This window comes from Nelusetta ayraudi, unplaced genomic scaffold (genome assembly GCF_046127955.1).
Source record: "Nelusetta ayraudi isolate G7.1 ecotype Tasmania unplaced genomic scaffold, CSIRO-AGI_Nayr_v1 ptg000057l, whole genome shotgun sequence".
Classification (NCBI taxonomy): domain Eukaryota; kingdom Metazoa; phylum Chordata; class Actinopteri; order Tetraodontiformes; family Monacanthidae; genus Nelusetta; species Nelusetta ayraudi.
The window spans coordinates 3,263,416-3,281,348 of NW_027466107.1; the positions used below are offsets into that span (position 1 = coordinate 3,263,416).

At 46.8% G+C, this 17,933-nt stretch overlaps 1 protein-coding gene across 1 annotated transcript in view; it reads right to left on the bottom strand.

The window, feature by feature from the left end:
• olfm2a (olfactomedin 2a) overlaps positions 1 to 13,550 on the bottom strand; it is a 42,873-nt gene extending 29,323 nt beyond the window's left edge. The window contains exon 1 of the mRNA XM_076038718.1: positions 13,078 to 13,550. Coding sequence (XP_075894833.1) covers positions 13,078 to 13,134 — 57 coding nt within the window. The 5' untranslated portion in view covers positions 13,135 to 13,550. The remainder of the gene's footprint in view (positions 1 to 13,077) is intronic.
• Between the last annotated feature and the right edge of the window lie 4,383 nt (positions 13,551 to 17,933).

The window sequence follows — 17,933 nt, forward strand, 5'->3', positions numbered from 1 at the left end:
GGCTTAAAGAGAGAGACCTCTCCTGAATACCTATTCATCACGCCACCATTAGTGTGGCTGAAACACCCGGCGAGCCTGCTCAAAATAATCTAACGAGGGTCTCTGCATAAGATCCCTCACTGAAAAAGGCTCGTTTACACTGCACGCCAGACGTGCATACAAATACGGGTGCTCGCTTCCTGTCGTTCGTGCCACGCATATTCCTGCTCCTGTGCATGGAGCTTGTGATTATGGAATAAATGGAGCAGTACCAGAAGTCACCCCTAGGGCTGCGGCGACGTACATACCAGACCAGTAAAACCTGACAGTTTTGAAATTTGAAAAATGGAACAAAGATTAAGTCTGCCCTAAGACTACAGTAGTTGTGATGTAAACACAAAACTCGTGCAGCAGCAGCATTGAAGGTTGAGACCAGATCTCTTTTTTTTTTTTTTTTTTTTTTAGTGAATGCATGATTTAATATCCCGTATATAAGAGGATGAATTAATATGTCTGCCGCTGAAATGCGACGCGCGAGCATGCAGACGTGCACGCGTGCGCCTCGGCTTTATTTATGACAGCGTGACGTCTCTTTCGCCGACTTGCACAGAAATGTCACTTCAGATCACATCCTTCCCCTCGTCTTGTCCATCAAAACTCCACTTCCTGCCACTCCCGCTGCCGCCCGGAGCCGCATGATGTGCGTGCCATTGTTTTGTCACGGCCTCGGCCGTATCGATTCAGCCGCAGCCGGCTAATTAAATGCAATCAGCGCAGAGCGCCGGCGTGCAAAAAAGTGAAAATGGCGCGGGCCTCTAATTATTATTCTCTTTTCGGTTTTGCGGTGTGAGAGATAATACGGCCGCAGGCGAAGTCAGGAGCAGCCTGGCTCCGTCTGCGTCTCTGTCTCTATCCCGCTCCCAATCTCCAATTTTCATTTCCAGCAACCCCCACTCAGGGTTTTTTTTTCCTCTCTCTCTCACTCTCACACTCACTCACTCACTCACTCACTCACTCACTCACTCACTCACTCTCACTCTCACTCTCACTCTCTCTCTCTGTCTCTCTCTGTCTCAATCGCTTCCCCCCACCAGCCTGCTGCTTTACTGGACGTGAGATCAAACCCAGTTCCCATCTCCAGGTTTGCATTCTCAAACTGGCCACCAAGTTTCATCACTGCTGCTGCTTCAGGTGCATCATGCGTGCACATACACATACATGTCTGTACTGAAATAGAGTATTTCTTGAAAAATAAAATGTTTCCTCCATTTAATCCTCGCAAAATATCTTTACAATGCACACGCTGTGTGTTGTGTGTGTGAGCCCTCTGCTAAAGGCTTCTGCGAGTAACCAGGAAATTGATGCAATTTTTCTTAAAAGAAGCGAATCGCATAAATACGAAGCGGCGTATTATTGGAATCAAATCAGCTGAGGGCGAGCCCAAGGCCACTGATACAAGTGAATGTTTTATTGTTTTTGAATCCCCAGTAATGGAGCCGATGAGTGCACTATTGCGCTGAATACTGATGAGTGAGGGCAGGAGTCAGTGTGGGAAAAGTTTCTTCAGACTCGACCCGAGTCCTCTGATCTATAAAGAATGAACGTCGGAGTCAGCACGTTTCATCATCGTCCCCCAGATTTTTCTGTAATCCGTCAGAGCGAAACCAGATGAATTCAAGTTAATCATTTATTTTACTTTATCTTTAATAACTTGCCAATTAGCGCCATGTGAATATATGACGGCAGCCTCTTGCCCCCGAAACGTGCTCACATACGTTGCTCCTACTGTTGCTGTAGACTCTGCGAAGTCCCAGGTGTTTAAGCCAGGCAGAAACAGGTAACGCACGCGTGCCTTCCCTCTACTGTAGCGTCTTGTTATCTCCGTCACCCACATCTAGCGTCTCACTATCAAAGGACCCCGTCGCCCTGCTCGCTGCGAGGCTGCAGACAAGCAGCTCTGCCAGCCTGCTTGATATGCAGCGGCGTCTGGAAGCTGCTTGGGCTCCCACGCCTTCCTGACTGGAACCTTTAAGCCCTGTCAGCCAGTCAGGGGGAGAACCTCGCTCGCTCATCAATGGCCCCACTGAGTGGCTGTGACAGTGCCACGCCGAGAGCGCGTCCATTAAATGGTTCCCCTGGCCACGCGTGTCTCTCCATCGACCGCCGCCGCAAAAATGAAAGCCCCGGCATCGAGGTCGCCGTCAATACGGGAAGCGGCGTTGTCACACTCGCAAATTGCGGCGTGGAGACGAAGCAAAAGTAGCGTGCAGAGAAAGAAACCAAGTGAAATGGGAGAAGAGGCAAAAGGAGAAAGGCGGGGAGTCAGGAGGAGGAGATGAAGCTCGGCACAGCTGGATGAGTTCAGCTGAGAGTTCCTTTTTTTTATTTTTTTTTATTTTTTGAAAGCCTTCATTCTGTGTCTGGCTGCTACACTGCTTCCATTAAAGGTCTCAGGTAACAATATCGTGCGGTTTGTCAAAGAAGTCAGCAGTGCTGGGAAAGCAACGTACATCTTCTGCTAACTTCAATTTTTGTGCTCAAAGCGGCAATTCTCCGTTAGGATTGGGCCCTTTGTGATGTCAAAACATGGTTCTGTCTCCTTGTATTTGTCCAAGCACATAGAAGGTAAGACGAAGCCTCGGTTTCAGCTGGAAGCTGAAATAAAACCAAGCCGTTATGTGGAAAGCCAGAGCCGGAGGGCTAATTATGCCGTTTTCTGGAGAGCTATAGAATTTTGTTTATGTGATTAATCATGCAACACGGCACCACTTGGTCCAATAATATACAATGCGTATATTATTGGACCTTCAAGTTGCACTGGGTCAGCTCCATTGGTTGTTTTGAAGTTAATAAGGAAGGATGCAAATCAGTCGGTGGATGATGACATTCATGTAAACCAAGATCATGCTGCTGCTGCTTTCCCATCAAAAAAGGCCTGTGAATTAATTCCCCTGGATGAGATCTAAGAAGATCTTTGTAGCTTCCCACGTTCTCCATATGTTTGCACCAGTCGCTCTTCTGTTAAATAACCGACCAGACGGCGAGGATGCTTCTCACGCTGCATTTCTGGAGTCCAAACTGCTGATGAATGTTTACAGCGTGAGGAGGCAGCATAGCTGTTTTATTTTTATTAAAAAAAAAAAAAAAAAAAAGCAAAAGTCCAGACTTTCAGTTGTTTGTCAGAGAAAAGTAAAGTTTTTTTTTTCCTTTTAGAGTCCAACTTAAAAATAAATAAATAAAAGAAAGGTGTTTCAAAGGAATTCAAATTTCTCGTATGGCAGTTGTCCAGCCTTGAGATTGAGCAGGTGTCAGAATTTGCAGCTGGTGCCGCTCGAGCCAGTTGCACTCTCTGATATGAGATGTGTGTGAGAAAACAAAGCGGGGGAGACGTAAAGAACGGCGTTGGAGCAGGAACTTGCCCAATCTGCTCAGTCTTCTGAAAGCCTTTGTATCGGAGCAGCAAAGAGGAGCTCAGGGCGCAACAGCCATATTTATATTCCAATCTTCTACACAGAAACCCACATTGCCAGGCTCATAAAAGATTCATCGAGCAGGGGAAAGCAAGGTCGTACAGAAAACTGGTCAGAAGGTGCCTGCTGCAAATGCAAAATAAAAAAAAAAAAAAAAAAAAAAAAACAACCTCCTGATGGTCAGAGAGATTAATCGGTTGGATCCAGGGGTGGCAGTTACTGGGGTAACATGCAACGCTACCCTTTGCATTCTGAGCACTGGTCCAGCGCTGACCACCATGATTAGACACGTCTTTGCTCTAATTTGCTGTCCGTCACGTGCGCTCTCACTCCCGACAGGTGCGAGTGCCGCCACTGCGTCCGCTGGCTCATCGGTTCGATGGGCCGTTTGGCTCTCGGTTAGCGGCGGGCGCTGGCATGTTTGTGAGCTGCAGAGAGCAAAAGGGGATAGAGGGGTGCGGTGTGTGTGTGTCTGCGTGTGTGTGTGTGTGTGAAAAGATGGCGGCGCGTGCCTGTGCCTGTGCTGGGTGTTGTCAGAGAAATGTCACTGTTGCTTAGAGTCACCGACATAAACCTCTGGGAGTCCTGCACCCTCCAGCGCACTCTCACAGAAGGAAAGAGCGAAAGTGGGGGAGATAATGTGATATAGGGATGATATTTATCGCACCAGTCGAGCCTGTCCCTCCGCACACCGGTGACAGCCGCCTGCACAAATAGCATTCCGTGCGCAGCTAATATCCCCAGTGTTTGCCGGCGCATCGCTCACTCATTTTGACATTGTCTGGAAGAGACAATTTGGGTCAGAAAGGGAGGCGACCGCTCCCCTCCCTCTCGCTGCCCCCCAACAAACCACTCCCCGCCTGCATGAAAAAGTAATCAGTCCCTGAGTGTGCAGCTGGCATCCAGCTTAGCTGCCAGGTTAAACCACGTCTGTATGAATGAGAATCCTATAACGACTATATTTAGGAGCCACTTTCCCAAAAGACCTCGAGGGACCTTTCTAATAACGATTATGAGCTGCCCGAGAGTCGGCCGGCTCGCATCCGCGGGGTTCGCAGTGGTCATTCCAGCCCAGCAGCCCTGAAATGCATTTCCAGTAAGGCAGAAAACAGCAACAAAGGTCGTTTGGAGTTCATACGAGCCTGGAGCAAAATTAGTGGTCAGTCTGCGACTCTGAAAGAGCAGGAGTCCCCCCTGCTTTTTTTTTATTTTATTTTATTATTTTAGGAAAGGGACAGAGGTAATCTTCTGGAGTTGATGTCGTAACATCAATTTGATGCACAATCTCAATCTCAGAAAGTTCCAGCTAAATGGCAGTTAAATAGTAAACAGGAAATAAAGACAGAAAACCCCCAAGGCGAAGATTTTTCTGTCCACTGAGAGTGTCGAGAAAAGTTCTGCTCGAAAGATGAGATTGTAGCGTGGAATACCAATAGTGCTCCGCATATTTTACAGCGTTTCAATCACGGTTCTTTTCTCTGGAGAGGTGAGGTGAGGCCTGCACGCGCAAACCCACATAAAAGAACGGCGGCGGCGGCGGCGGCGGGCGACGCGCCTCCTTCCTGCGCAGCCGCGGTCTTGAGAGTCGGCCCAATGACCTCGCACGCTCGTCCCCTCACTGTTCCATCTGTTAACCAATTACCACGCACGCTGCCGCATGACTCCCCGCCTCGTCTGCGGCACCGCCGCGGCAAAATCAGTCACCCGTATCACGCTGGGCCGCACCGCCATCATCTCGCGCTAATATCACCGCTGTGCGAGTCACTCTGAATCACATTTAGAGACCTGACCTAAAAAACAGGTAGAACATTGCTACCACATGCAGAAAGGAAAAAAGCCCTGCTGGTTCAGTGTGGAAAGGAAAACAGAGAAACACCTGTTTGCTAACCACACGCTTCCTTCTGCCCTTTACCTGTCTCTTTCCGAACGTTTAGAAGGTGCTTTAAAGCATCAATTTTAGCAGGAAGGTTTAACCCCTTTTTTGTTAGTTATTTTTTTGCAGGGGGGTAAATGTGCAGTTTTCTGGAAATTGACTAATTTTCATGCAAAACAAACTAAAAATGGAATCTGGGATGAAAAATGGAGACTGACGAAAAGAAAAAAGACCTCTAAAAATCCTGTCCAACCTCCTTACCCTGCAAACACACGCACGCCCAACATGCACACACGTGCGATCTGATGATGAAGCTGCCGCGAAAGTACACCAGACGCTTTGATGAGGGAGTGAGTATCAGCCGGTGCAAAGGCCCCATAGCTCCCAGCACCGAACCCCTCCGTCTTAAGTAGTATCCCTTTCATGGCACCAATCTCCCTCCAGCTCAACCACTCTGACTCACACAATGCATGGAACGTCACTGCCGACGGATCGGAGCCCAGCCCCAATCAGTCATGGCACAAGCACATGCTATTCAGTCTCGTCGAGCAGGCTCCGCATCAAACATAATGCAACCTCATTATCTGCAGCTGATTGTGAAGTAGCACCTTTGTATATTAATGGGGAGTGCACGGAGGTGTGCTCACCCACACACACTGCCAAACGTGATTGCTGCTGACTGACAGTCAACAGAAAAATAGCGGATGTGGGTGAACCTCATCAGACAGAGCAGGAGTCTGGTTTTGCATTGTGCATATTTAGATATATTATAAATATATTTCACACATTTTCAAGTTCAAGGGTGAATGCTTCCAAATCTGTAAGTCTTTATTGTTGAAGGTCTCATGGCATACCTGTTTTATATATATATATTATATATATGTACGCCATATCATGCCAGACTTAAGTGGTGCAGCCTCTCACAATTAATAATCCAAAAATATATTCCAGACAACGGTATATTTAGCCCTCTGTTTACAGCTGCCTAAGAAAAAAATGCTCTGTTTTCTGTTCTAAAAAGGTGGAAACCCCGGCTATGTTTTGTTTTCCTCTCGAAGCTGGGAAAGGTATATGTTCCCTCGGTGACATCACTCGGGGGCTAATGTTGTGTTTTAGCAGAGAAAGCCGAAGTCGTAACAGCTGGGCTCTTCTCAGTTCCAAGGGCCGCTGACTGGCAGAAGGGCAACACACATGATTACTATTATCTATAATACCTTTAAGTTTTAGTATCAGGTTGACCTTTCCATGGCGGTGTGCATCGAAGCGGGTGAGTGGCGGGGGGTTGTTGTTACTTCAGAGAGGCGTGAGCTCGATCACGGCGAGGCGAGTGATTGCAGCAGCTGAGTGCGTGCCGGTGTCCCTCGCTGGCAGATTTACACCTTTTGCTCCTGCAGCTTTTCATGCAGTTACGACTGCATGGAGGTGAGGATACTGCTTGGCAGAGCGCATGCACGCACGCACACACACACACACACACACACACACACACCCACGGTCCAGCCAGCACCACATCATTTCCTCTCAGGGAGTGCGGGACCGGCATCACTGCGTCCTACGACTGTTATCCAGCTGTTAGCTCTCATCCCTCAGCATTTAGAAAAAGCTTTTAACAGGTATTCTCGTTGAAAATAATGTCAAAGGGAACACTTTTGAAGGTGTTTTTTCACAGGTTTTTTGACAGGCTATAATGTTTTTTTGGGGGGCGGCGGGGGGGGGTTGCGGGGGATCACTGTGTAATAGGCTTTTGGCACGACGACAAGAAAACAGACATTTACTGCTAGTGGCTCCATAATACTCATGTCTGGAGGAGGGGTGGAGGGCTTTTATTGTGTTCATGCTGCGTTTGCTCTCTTTTGGACGGGCACCAGGAAAAGAGATTTTTGGTCAGGAAGGGTCACTGCCAGGGCTGCGGACGGCTTAAAGCTGCCTGGATTGGACAGTGTCCAGGCCAGCTGTTTGCCCTGCCCAACTGTGATTGAGCTGAGCTCCGTCCTTGTCCTCACGTGTAGAGACACAGCAGACAAAGGCAGCGTCGGTGCCTCTGACTGCTTCGTATCGATTTGCCTTTCACTTGTCGAGATGGCGGACAATTCTGAAATATTGTTGGGTTTAATTTGCCTGGAGGAAAAATAAAAATCTTTCTGCCTCAGTCACTGGTTACATGCTGGCTTTTCAAGACTGGATGTTAAATTTGAACCTTATGTTGATGCTAAAAATGCTAAAAAAATAAAATGTATTTCACTTGGCGGAAAGTCATATGAACACAGACAGATGATTTGCTGCTAAATCATTGTGGAAATTGAAAATGAAGAAGCGCCATTTCAGAAATTGGTAAAATTTTCCTCCATATTAACTTCTAAAAATGATTCTTGCTTGTGTTCTGGCTTCCTCTTTGTGAATGACAAAGCAATTTGGGTTTCTATCCCAGAACCACGCTTGGGTGTTTGAACAAGCGGGGGGTGGGGGGGGGGGACACACCAAAACAAGTGTTTGTTTCACTCTGAGCCATGCTAGTGTTGGAAGATGTCACAGCCAGATATTTTAAGCCAACAAGAGTTTCCCCCCCTCGCTCCCACTCGCTCCCGTGGGACCGCAACTAAGAATGTTTTCGCCCCCAAACCTGAATGTGCATCTTTCAAGTGCACAAAGCGACCTTTGTTCGGGAGAACCCAAAGAGGAACTCAGCGGGAACAAAAAGCAAGAAACAAAAAGTAAACAAAACTAAACTGTATTTTGTCCCTGTAAAACAAAATGACTTCAACCTCTTAGGCAATCAACAAAGTACTTGTATCCAAATACACACCCACCAACACTGTCCGGAGTCATTCAACAAATAACTTGCATCTTCTGGTCACTATGATGACACCTGAATTCAAAGCTGAATTTGTGATTGTAATTGATATGTCAGAGGTTCCTTGTGTCTGTGTATTGAATTTTGAAATCATCCCACAGAAAGTTCGCGTTTGACACATTTTTGTGCATCAAGTGCTCAGTAGTGCCACTCGATCTACTTGCAAAACACTCAGGCTTTAAATATTATGCAGAATTTTTGCTTTGAAACTTTGACGTAATTACTTTTAGTTCTGCTTTGGCTGGTAACTGTAGCCGGCGTTTATTCATGATATTTTTTTAGAAACGTTGACCCGTGCTGAACTCCATAACCATCTTGTCGGCTGTGTAATCATCACAAATTCCTTTCAAAATCGGCCTCCCTAAGAAGAGATACAGCTCCTTGGGTTGGAACATAAATGATGTGGATTTAACTCCAGAAGGTATGGATACATTTTTGATTTTTTTTACATGAGGAATTTTTCAAAGAGCCTTCAAAGAGATTTTTTTAATCTTTTAGTTGTACAGCTGTTATAACAAACATCTCTGACTACCTTTTTATTAATGATAGTCGTAATAATAAGAAAACAGCACATTTAAGCACGGCACAGTTGCTGCTCTGTGCAAATCACCCGCAAAATGTTCTCCCCTTCACACCCAAGTGCGCACACGGTACAGACACACAACCTTTTGGCCTGTGTCACTGTCTCCCGTCATGCCTGGCTTGATGCGAGCGCCACGGTGAGACATCTGCGCCAAGGTCAAGCAGGTGCTCATCTGTATCGGTAACACTTGGGACCCCTGGGCGTTCTGCGTACTTAACGAACGCACGCCGCGAACGAACAAGTGCATCTGTCTCATTAAAGCCCTCTGAATATTTTATGCCGCGGCCTGTGCTGGGACTGAGACTGAAACGGGGAAAAAAAAACAACAACTTGGATGTCTGAGCTCTGCGCCGATTGGACTGTTGCCCTCTTTGCGGCAGACACACAGAAAGTCATCAATTCTTTATGTTTGTCGCGCAAGTCTTAGCGAGGCGCGTGGTGTCATATTTTCTTTCAGTGCTATAAATATTTAATCGCAACACTTAGAACAAATTGTCCCCCAAGGACAATTACAATACGAATCCACAGTCGGGGAAGCGGCTGAGAAATGACGAAGACTCATCAGCCACGTTTCCAGAGTTTTTAATGCCGCCGTTTATTCCTTTTCATTTACTGATAAACATCCATTAATGTTGTGTTCATTTTTTCCAAACTGACAAGTTGTCTCACTCCCGCTCTTTTATTGGAGTGACGTAATTAGTGGTGCATTTTAATAAGCCTGCTAAAAACTCCAGCTGTTCTTCCAAAGGTTGTCAATAGGGACGTATGGGCGCCATCAGTTTCACCGTCGCAGTTACAGAATGAAGCCTTCATGTGTCCAAAACCTCCTTCAATTACAAAGTCGTCTGGCCAAAAGGGAAGTGGGAACTACATTTACCATCTGCCCATGTGCTGTTCTGGTTCTGTTCAGACTGGGCCACATTATTGACCCATCTGACAGGTTTCTGTAGCAACGTCGTCGGAGCGGAGGCGTCGTCCAGCGCGTGTGGTGTGTGACGTCATATTATTGCGACAGCACCACTTGTTGCCATACATGCCCTGGAGCTTGGCTTGAATGGAGCTCTCTCCCCACAGACTGATGAGCCAATGAGTTTCCTCCTCTGTCCAGGGACTGCTGTTTCCTACTTCTGTCTGCTCCATTACATTACAGCTCTGCACCTGGACTGGGGCTCTCTAGTCTGGCACATTGGTTTTTGCGTCACGTAGAGTGATGTCACAGACAATCAAAACCAATCGGTGTGTTTGGAGCTGTTCAGACTGAGATACATCTGTCCAAATGCGATTTGAAACTACTTCCCAAAGGTGGTTTCAATCTGCTTTGCAAAAATTGGATTCCGTGTGATTTGTGACTGTTCAGACTACAAAACAGCCATCCGGTTTCAATCTGGATGGGCTAAAAATCGGATTTTGGTTGGCAGTCTGAACGAACGCATGCTACTTAAGTTGCACATTGTGCTGTTTAAAGTTCAGCCTTTATTCAACAAACAAGTCGCCTTTTGTCCCTGCATGGTTTTGCTGTTCTTTTTTTATATTTACATAGAAATCCTACTTGTTCGAGATGGTGAACAGAACTGATGAAATTAGCCAATTGCTCGTGGGCCCAGACTGTATGAGGGCCCCCATGGGTGGCTGATGAAAACAAAACCCACCTCCCCAATGATGTTGTTTAATAGCCATGTTCAAGACATTAAACCGACAAATGTGGAAACCCCTCAAAGGCATTGCCTCGCTTCTGCTCTTTTACTTAGTTTTATTCCTATAATTTCTGAAGGAAAAAAATTAATTATCTGTTATTGTTAATAATAACTGAACAAAGGGCTCCAGGATTCTCTCGCTCGGGCGCATTAACAATAAAAATGCCCCTGCCGTGAGAATCTGTGAGACGTCTCCAGCTGCTCAAGATAAACACAGTGAAGGAAGCGGCATATGGAACTTAAACAGGTCTATCTTGTTAGATTTTGTGCAGCTGGAGTTGTGTTGGGTGTTAAATCGTGGGCCAGAAACTGCTGGACCTCATTAACCAACTCAACTGCTTTTCCTCTAAAGCCATGTGTGCTTTGAGCCAAGCGCTGCGGTAGAGAGAACAGCATGTACATGCAGGGATATTTACTGTAGCCCCCAGTTTTATTAAAGGTCAAGCACAATTTCCACCAGCCCCGTAGGTGTGACACACAGAACGGTAATGTGTGCAACATTCCTGTCTGTGCATGTTCCTTTGTGATTTTAAACACACCATTTTGCCGTCAGCTTTACAACAATGGGCCGCAGCTCTTCTTCGTTATATAAAATGAAATGGCTCTGCGACTCTGTCTTTTGCCACGCTACGTGGAGAGCTACAGTTTCCTCCTATAGCTGAGGAGCCGTGATGAGCTGGCCCCTTGAAATATTGCAAATGGCAACCTAATGTTACGCTGAACCAAAATCCACAGCTACATACAAATGAGAGAGTGCAACATGCTCTCTGCGGTCCTCCTTCGCTTTTATTAAATGCTTGGGGCCATGCACTTGCTGAGTTATGACACAGCATTTTAGGGAAAGTCTTGTCACAGAAAGGGTGGGAAACTAAGAGCAACGCAACGGCTTGCAAACATGTTTAAAGAATGGAAGATTGTTGTGTAGCACATTTTTTCTGCGACAAGATGAACACAAATAGCACTTTTTTGTTGCTTTTTTTTTTTTTTTTTTAAGAGTTATGGCACTGCACTCCCACACCACACCATCTGATAAAGCTAACATAATAAATAAATAATCAACAGGTTGTATCATCTCGAACATATGGTCGACCACTGGCTTCCCACTCTGGTACATTTTGAAAAATGCCTGTGAATAACAAAACATGTCTGTGTCATCATGGAGATTTCTCCCGCCTCCTCATCAAGTGTAATTTTTTTATTTTAATTCTTGCGAGGACCCCAGAATCTGGTCGCGTTGCCCTCGCCAACCGGTGCTGACTGCCAATGCACGAGGCCAGGAGGCGCTGTCTGTGGTGCTAAACCACCATCAGTCAAACTGCTGTTGTCAGGCCACGCGGAGTTTGCTTCTGAATGAACCGGTGCAGGAAAGAAGAAGAAGAAGAAGAAAAACGACAACAAATATCCCCATCCACCCCCCCCCCCTCCTCATTAATGGACAGATTGTAACTCCCCCTCCTCCATCCATCCATTTCATCCATCGGCAGACCTTTTTCCATATATATATATATATTCTTCCTGGGCTCTTGAGCATTAAGCTGCACGCTGCAACGATGCTGACCAGCTGAAGTTCAAATGCTCCTGCCTGCTGAAAAGCTTTTCTGGGTCAAATAATTTACCGCCCTTCACTTCAATTTGCGACTGTCACATCAAGACTCGTCATCCCACCCCTCCCCCCCACCCGAACCAAAGGAGAAATTTTCCTCCTCTCTCGATTGTTATTCACCACAGCGCGCCAAACGCTCACACATCACCAGAATCTACAACCGCTTGTTGGCGCTTGCCGGTCAGGTGTGTGTGTGTGTGTGTGTGTGTGTGTGTGTGTGTGTGTGTGTGTGTGTGTGTGTGTGTGAAGGCGCCGGGTGGGGGGGATTGTAGGGGGGGGGGGGGGGGGTGTTGGCGCTGGTCCGATGCGCTAATTACGCATGTAGCGCAAACACAGCCACAAATCACGCGCGGGAGGATGCTGTGAATAAACTGTCAGCGCTGCCCTTCGTCGCTCGCCTCCCCCGGATTAATCAGCTCCATCAGTTACAGTAGCCCTCGGAGCCGCCTGTCAGTGATGGAGAGGCGGGCAGGAGCGTCTGTAAACAACGACCTCCAGGGCATCACCTCTCGGAGAGCCATAAGATAACACTTCTGCCGGGAAACGCCGGGGGTGGGAGGTGAGGGGGAGGGGGTGTTCCGGTTCCATAAGACAAACGTGCGGTTTATTTTTTATTTCTTCCCCCATGCAATCACATTAAGATTTATTTATGCCGCTCTGGACGTGTGAGCGCTCAATTCCCGGCAAGTGGCTCAGGTTGAGTTTACCGTCAACTGCATCCACGTTTATTGTAGCAGCTTCATCCCACAACTTTACACCTACATATATCCTTCCCCCCCCTGCATGCACCACGAGTACAGAACAATGGCAGTTTTCCACGGTATGATTTGTCTGCACACCAATTCCAAAACCTCCCTTCTTCCTTTAAACTTGGAGTTCTAATTCAACCTCAAATCATCACATTTCCCTCAAATCACCATATTTTTGGCACGCATGCTGGCTGCACTCTTTTGGGAACTTTTAAACGTTGCCCACTCATAACGCTGCAGCCGTGTATCCGCGTTGGTGTCGCCGGGCTTCTTACCTCGCAAGGCATGACGGCTAACATCACAAGTAGGAACATGGCACTGAAGAGATGCATCCCAGTCGAAATGATAGCGTCCAGGCAGGCAGCGCTTCCCGCAGCCCTCTCTCTCTCTCTCTTTCTCTCTCAGCCCGCCGCCTCGTCCTCCCTTCACTGGGGCGGTTTCTTCGGGTACACAGGGATTCCTGTAACGCTGTGTCGGCGGTGCGCCACCAGCCTCATCACCAGGACGCACGGCAGCAACCTCCGGCTCGGTAACGCGACCAGCAGCGTGGCTCTTGCAGGAGCATAGACTCGTCTCTTTTTTTTTTTGTGCCGGTGGTGGTGGGGAAAAAAAGGTGATGTGGTGTCTTGGTGCGGGGAGGGAGGAGGAGGCGGAGGAGTTGGAGGAGGAAGAGGAGGAGGAGGAGGGGGGAAAAGTCCTCGGATGTTGCGGCGGACAGTCGCTCCTCTGCGAGCTGCAAAAGAATATATCTGCGACCGCGCGGAGGAGAGACGCAGAGGTTGGAAGGTGACTGCTGCTGTGCTTGCGAGGTGCCGACGCTAGGAGCAGCACGGCTCTGTGTGTGTGTGTGTGTGTGTGTGTGTGTGTGTGTGTGTGTGTGTGTGTGTGTGTGTGTGTGTGTGTGTGTGTTCGTGTGTTCGTTCGTTAGCGCGCGCGCGTGCAGCCCAGTCAAAGAAGCACCATTCTTTTGACGCAGCCAAGACTGGCCCGCGCGTTTGCTTGTGTTACAGGGAAAGACGGAGAGTGTGTGCGTGTGAGTAAGCGGACAACACTGCGATAGAGATTGATGGATGGATGGATGGATGGATGGATGATTGACTGATTGATTGATTGATTTCTGCACAAGATGCAAAGCTGCAGGCTGCCATGGGATCATTTCAGTGCTGACATCCACTTATTAAATGCTAAAACTTTATCATTATTATTATTATTATCATCGTCATAGTTATCATCACCTGTTCACAGCAACAAAGGTTGCTGATCACTTGAATTCATTCATTCATTCATTCATTCATTCATTCATTCCTTTGTGTCATTTTTGGTTGTCTTGTCTTTGTGTGAAATGTGCCGCACCAATTTCAAGCCTGAGATTCTCCACCTCTTTGACAGGAATCGTTTGGAGATCCTGCCGATGTTTCATCGGGTTAGAACAGCCTCAGGTGAATAATAAGTTATATAATAAAAGTAGACTGTCAGCTGCGAATGCCCTGAGCGAGTGACTGGTGTAGAAATAAGAAATCATCAGCGGCATGGGGAGAAAAAAAAAACCCAAAACACTATTGATGCATCACAGCCAGGAGAGTGTCAAGAAAAATTGACGAGGATAAGTGTGGGCAGGCCAGTTACTTTCACTGTAGGTAACTTGCATTGCACCTGGTACTGTGCAGCGTTGCTTTAAAGGAGAATAAATATGGTTGTGTCTTTAAAATATGAGGAAAAAATAAGTTTGGGGCAGACTTATCTGGTAAATCGGTTCAATTTGAAACACAAACATGAACTTGGTATTTCAAAAATGTTTGGCATTTTATCTTTCTGGAAATAAAGTAAATAATCAGATATTGGAGACATTGACATATTACACTGGCTGGTGCTGAAATATAGAGGATCACAGTTTTTTTTTTTTCACTGTTCAACTTTTCTCTTTCCCCCCTTTAAAAAGACTTATGGTATATTTATTCTGCCTGTAGAATTGAATAAAAAACCCATTTTTAATGCAAAAGGTCAACACATCCTTGTAGGTGTGTGAATCAATGTCGTTTTATGCTGTAGTTAATAAATATCCTTAAATCCCCCCCCCCCCCCCAACATATTTATTTATTGCTTTAAGTAGGTAAAGTTGATTTGATTGTGGTTTTATCCACCCACCCCCAACGCCTACTGATTTTTCCCCATGGTTTATAACACCTGGAACAGTACATTTAGTTCCAGACACGTTGGCAGGAGGGCTGGAGACGGCTCAGTGTGATGGGCTGTGGTTACCAGCCCTACGCTCATGCGGCTGAGCAGAAGGGGTCGACTGTCTCCACCTCCGCTGCTGCCCTCAGTGGCACGGTGCCCACCCCTTTATTTTCCCAGCGGGAGGAATCCACCAGGTGAGGAAACAAGTTCCTGGGTGGAAATAAGAGGAGTGTTCACGCATGAGGAAGAGAGGAGGGGGAGGAGGAAGGTCTTCTTTCCGCCAAAGTTGCTCTCTGTTTCATCCAGTTCCTGGCTCAGCTGTCGGTTTTGCACAGTCAAGTCCTTAAAAGGTCCTGCATCACACTCCCTTTCAGTTTAATCTTTCCTTGGTCCTGCACTTCGGTGGAAGTAGACTTGACTTAGACTTGACAAGATAAACACATTTAACCAGCTCGACCTGGGAGGGATAGTTGTCCATGGTAGACAGTGCTCCATGTGACTTTCTGAAGATTTTCCAGAACTGAGTATTTTATCACAATTTCTGAATAAGGAGAAATTAGATGAAAAAGACAAACTTTTTCCCATCTCTGGTTAGTTTATTGAATTCTTTCATTTCATTTTTTTATAGAGGTGTTTTATATATATACTTTTTTTCTATATCGACTGTTTAGCTTTTTTGGTGTAGTATTTCTATTTTTGAGGCCTGTATTTACATTGAGTGTATATTTACATTTTTTTCTCTGTGTGTGTGAAAGCTGAGAGACTCTTCAGAATTCCATTCGGCCTTCATAATGACAATAAAGATCTTGAATCTCTTGGTCCCTGAATCTTGAATAGTCAAGATAAAGTGGCTGTAGTATATTGTTGAGTTGTGTTGCTATTAGCAAGGTGAGGTTTGGCACACACAGGACCTTTGACTGTGTCCTTCCTTCCCCGTGTGTCCTTTCAGTTCAGCATTAACCCAGTGGGTCCTCTGCCCTGATACATACCGCCGAGCATGAGGCTGAGAATAATAGAGAAGCCTAAGGCTGCCAGGATGAGTAAAAGTGATGTTGAATCATTGCATGGGGTCAGAGTTCCAGTGTGTTTAATGGCCACACTGAGGAAACACGCTGGACCGACACGCTGACTCCCTCTCCCTCCACGCTCCCCTTCCTCCTCCTCCTCCTCCTCTTCCTCTTTCGTCTCCATCCCAGCTCAGAGCTTAGCGACATTTAGCGGTGGCAATTGAAGGTGTGTGTCGAAGTTACATGCAAACAAATCACCACTCTCCTTTGAAAAGATGAAGACTTTTGTGTGTGTGTGTGTGTGTGTCGTTTCTTTCCTTGTCTTACAACCGTGTTGTGCAACCAGGAGATCAAGAGGAAGAGGGTGGGGCTCCTGTGGTGTTCTTAGGCAGGTTGTGTGTCTCCTTCCACATCCCTGCCATCACACACGTGAGAGCCTCAGATGTGGCTCCAAAGCGATTTATATTTTCCCCTCTGCACCTTCCCCGCCTCATCTGTAGGCAGCCTGTATGTCTCTCTTTCACTCTTCATCGGCTCACGGCTTCCAGCCGGTGTTTGTTACTTATTGACTTTTACTTGTTTGTTTGTATTTCATGCTTTATGACCTTATCTAAAGAGAGAGAGAGGGAGATTGAGAGAGAGAGAGAGAGAGAGAGAGAGAGAGTGCCAAAATCTGTGGGTTGACTCAACGCATGCACGCACGCACGCACACACAAACACACACACACATTTTGTGCTGGCTGGAGGACTAAAGTTAACAACTGCCAGCGCCTCTTTATTTTTTGCGTGCCTGTGTTTTGGCTGGAAGAAAACAACAGTAATCCGGCATCCAAACACAGCTTATTTAGACAGATCTACTTCAGCCACCGTTGCCAAAGCCTATCATTTGTTGAATTTTCAATTTCCGCCAGTGATTTGCCTCAAGTAATTGCCGAGCATGGATGAGTTTCTAACCTTCTCTGTGAAAATGAGCCGTCGTCGAGCAGAGTTTGGAGCAGGTGGGGCTCGGTGCTTTACGCAGGGCTGTGGATTGAGTGAAGACGGTGCCAGTGATCGACTGCTGTAGATCATCGGGCAGACAAACACAGGCAGCCTAATTGGATTTTGTTGGGTTTGAGGACATTAGTTGCTCTATCCATCTCGCAAACATCTAGTCTGTCCTGTAACACAGCTAATGGTTGTTATTGATCTTGTAATGTTGCTACTGCTGCTGCTGCTACCACCAGTAAGTTATTACTCAGTGGGACTGGATTAAACATATGGCGTCTGTATGAAAAATGTAAATGGCTGATCTGGTTCTTGCACGCTGACTCGGCTTTAACGGCGACGCCGAACAAACAAGCCGGGCTGCACACTCCACTACATCAACGTGTCGACAAACACGCAGACGGGGAAGCGTTAACCCCTGGCAATCCTGCAAACACGCGGCAGAAGCAAGAGCTAACATGCTGTGCAAACACTGCGCCAGTCGTGCCTCCTAATGAGCATCTAATCAATGTCTGTGCAAACAACGTGTGGCACCAGGACTCGCACGTCCCAAACAGCTTCCTGCAGCAAAATGGACTGCACACCGTGGCCCTTTTGATTCTGTTTTTCCTAATAAAAAAAAATTTTAAAAAAAGGATTTTAAGCTAGAAATCGGTTGATGTAAACAATCATTCTTTGTGAGATTAAACAAACACAGTTGTTCAACCGTGACACTGAACCGCTTTCCTCCTTAGACCGGGGTTACGATGAGGCCAAGCCGGCAAACGCCCTCTCTCATTTGATCCAGCTTATGCTCGAGGCTCGCGCTCACTGTTGACCTCCTAAATAATAGAAAACATGTAAGCGGTGGTGAGGCTCAACAAGCCATCGGGTCAGAGGGTTAAAGGAACTGGGTTGCCTTGGCGATGCTCAACCAAGTGTCCCGTTAGAGAGGTGTGAAAGCCCCGATGGCCGCCCGG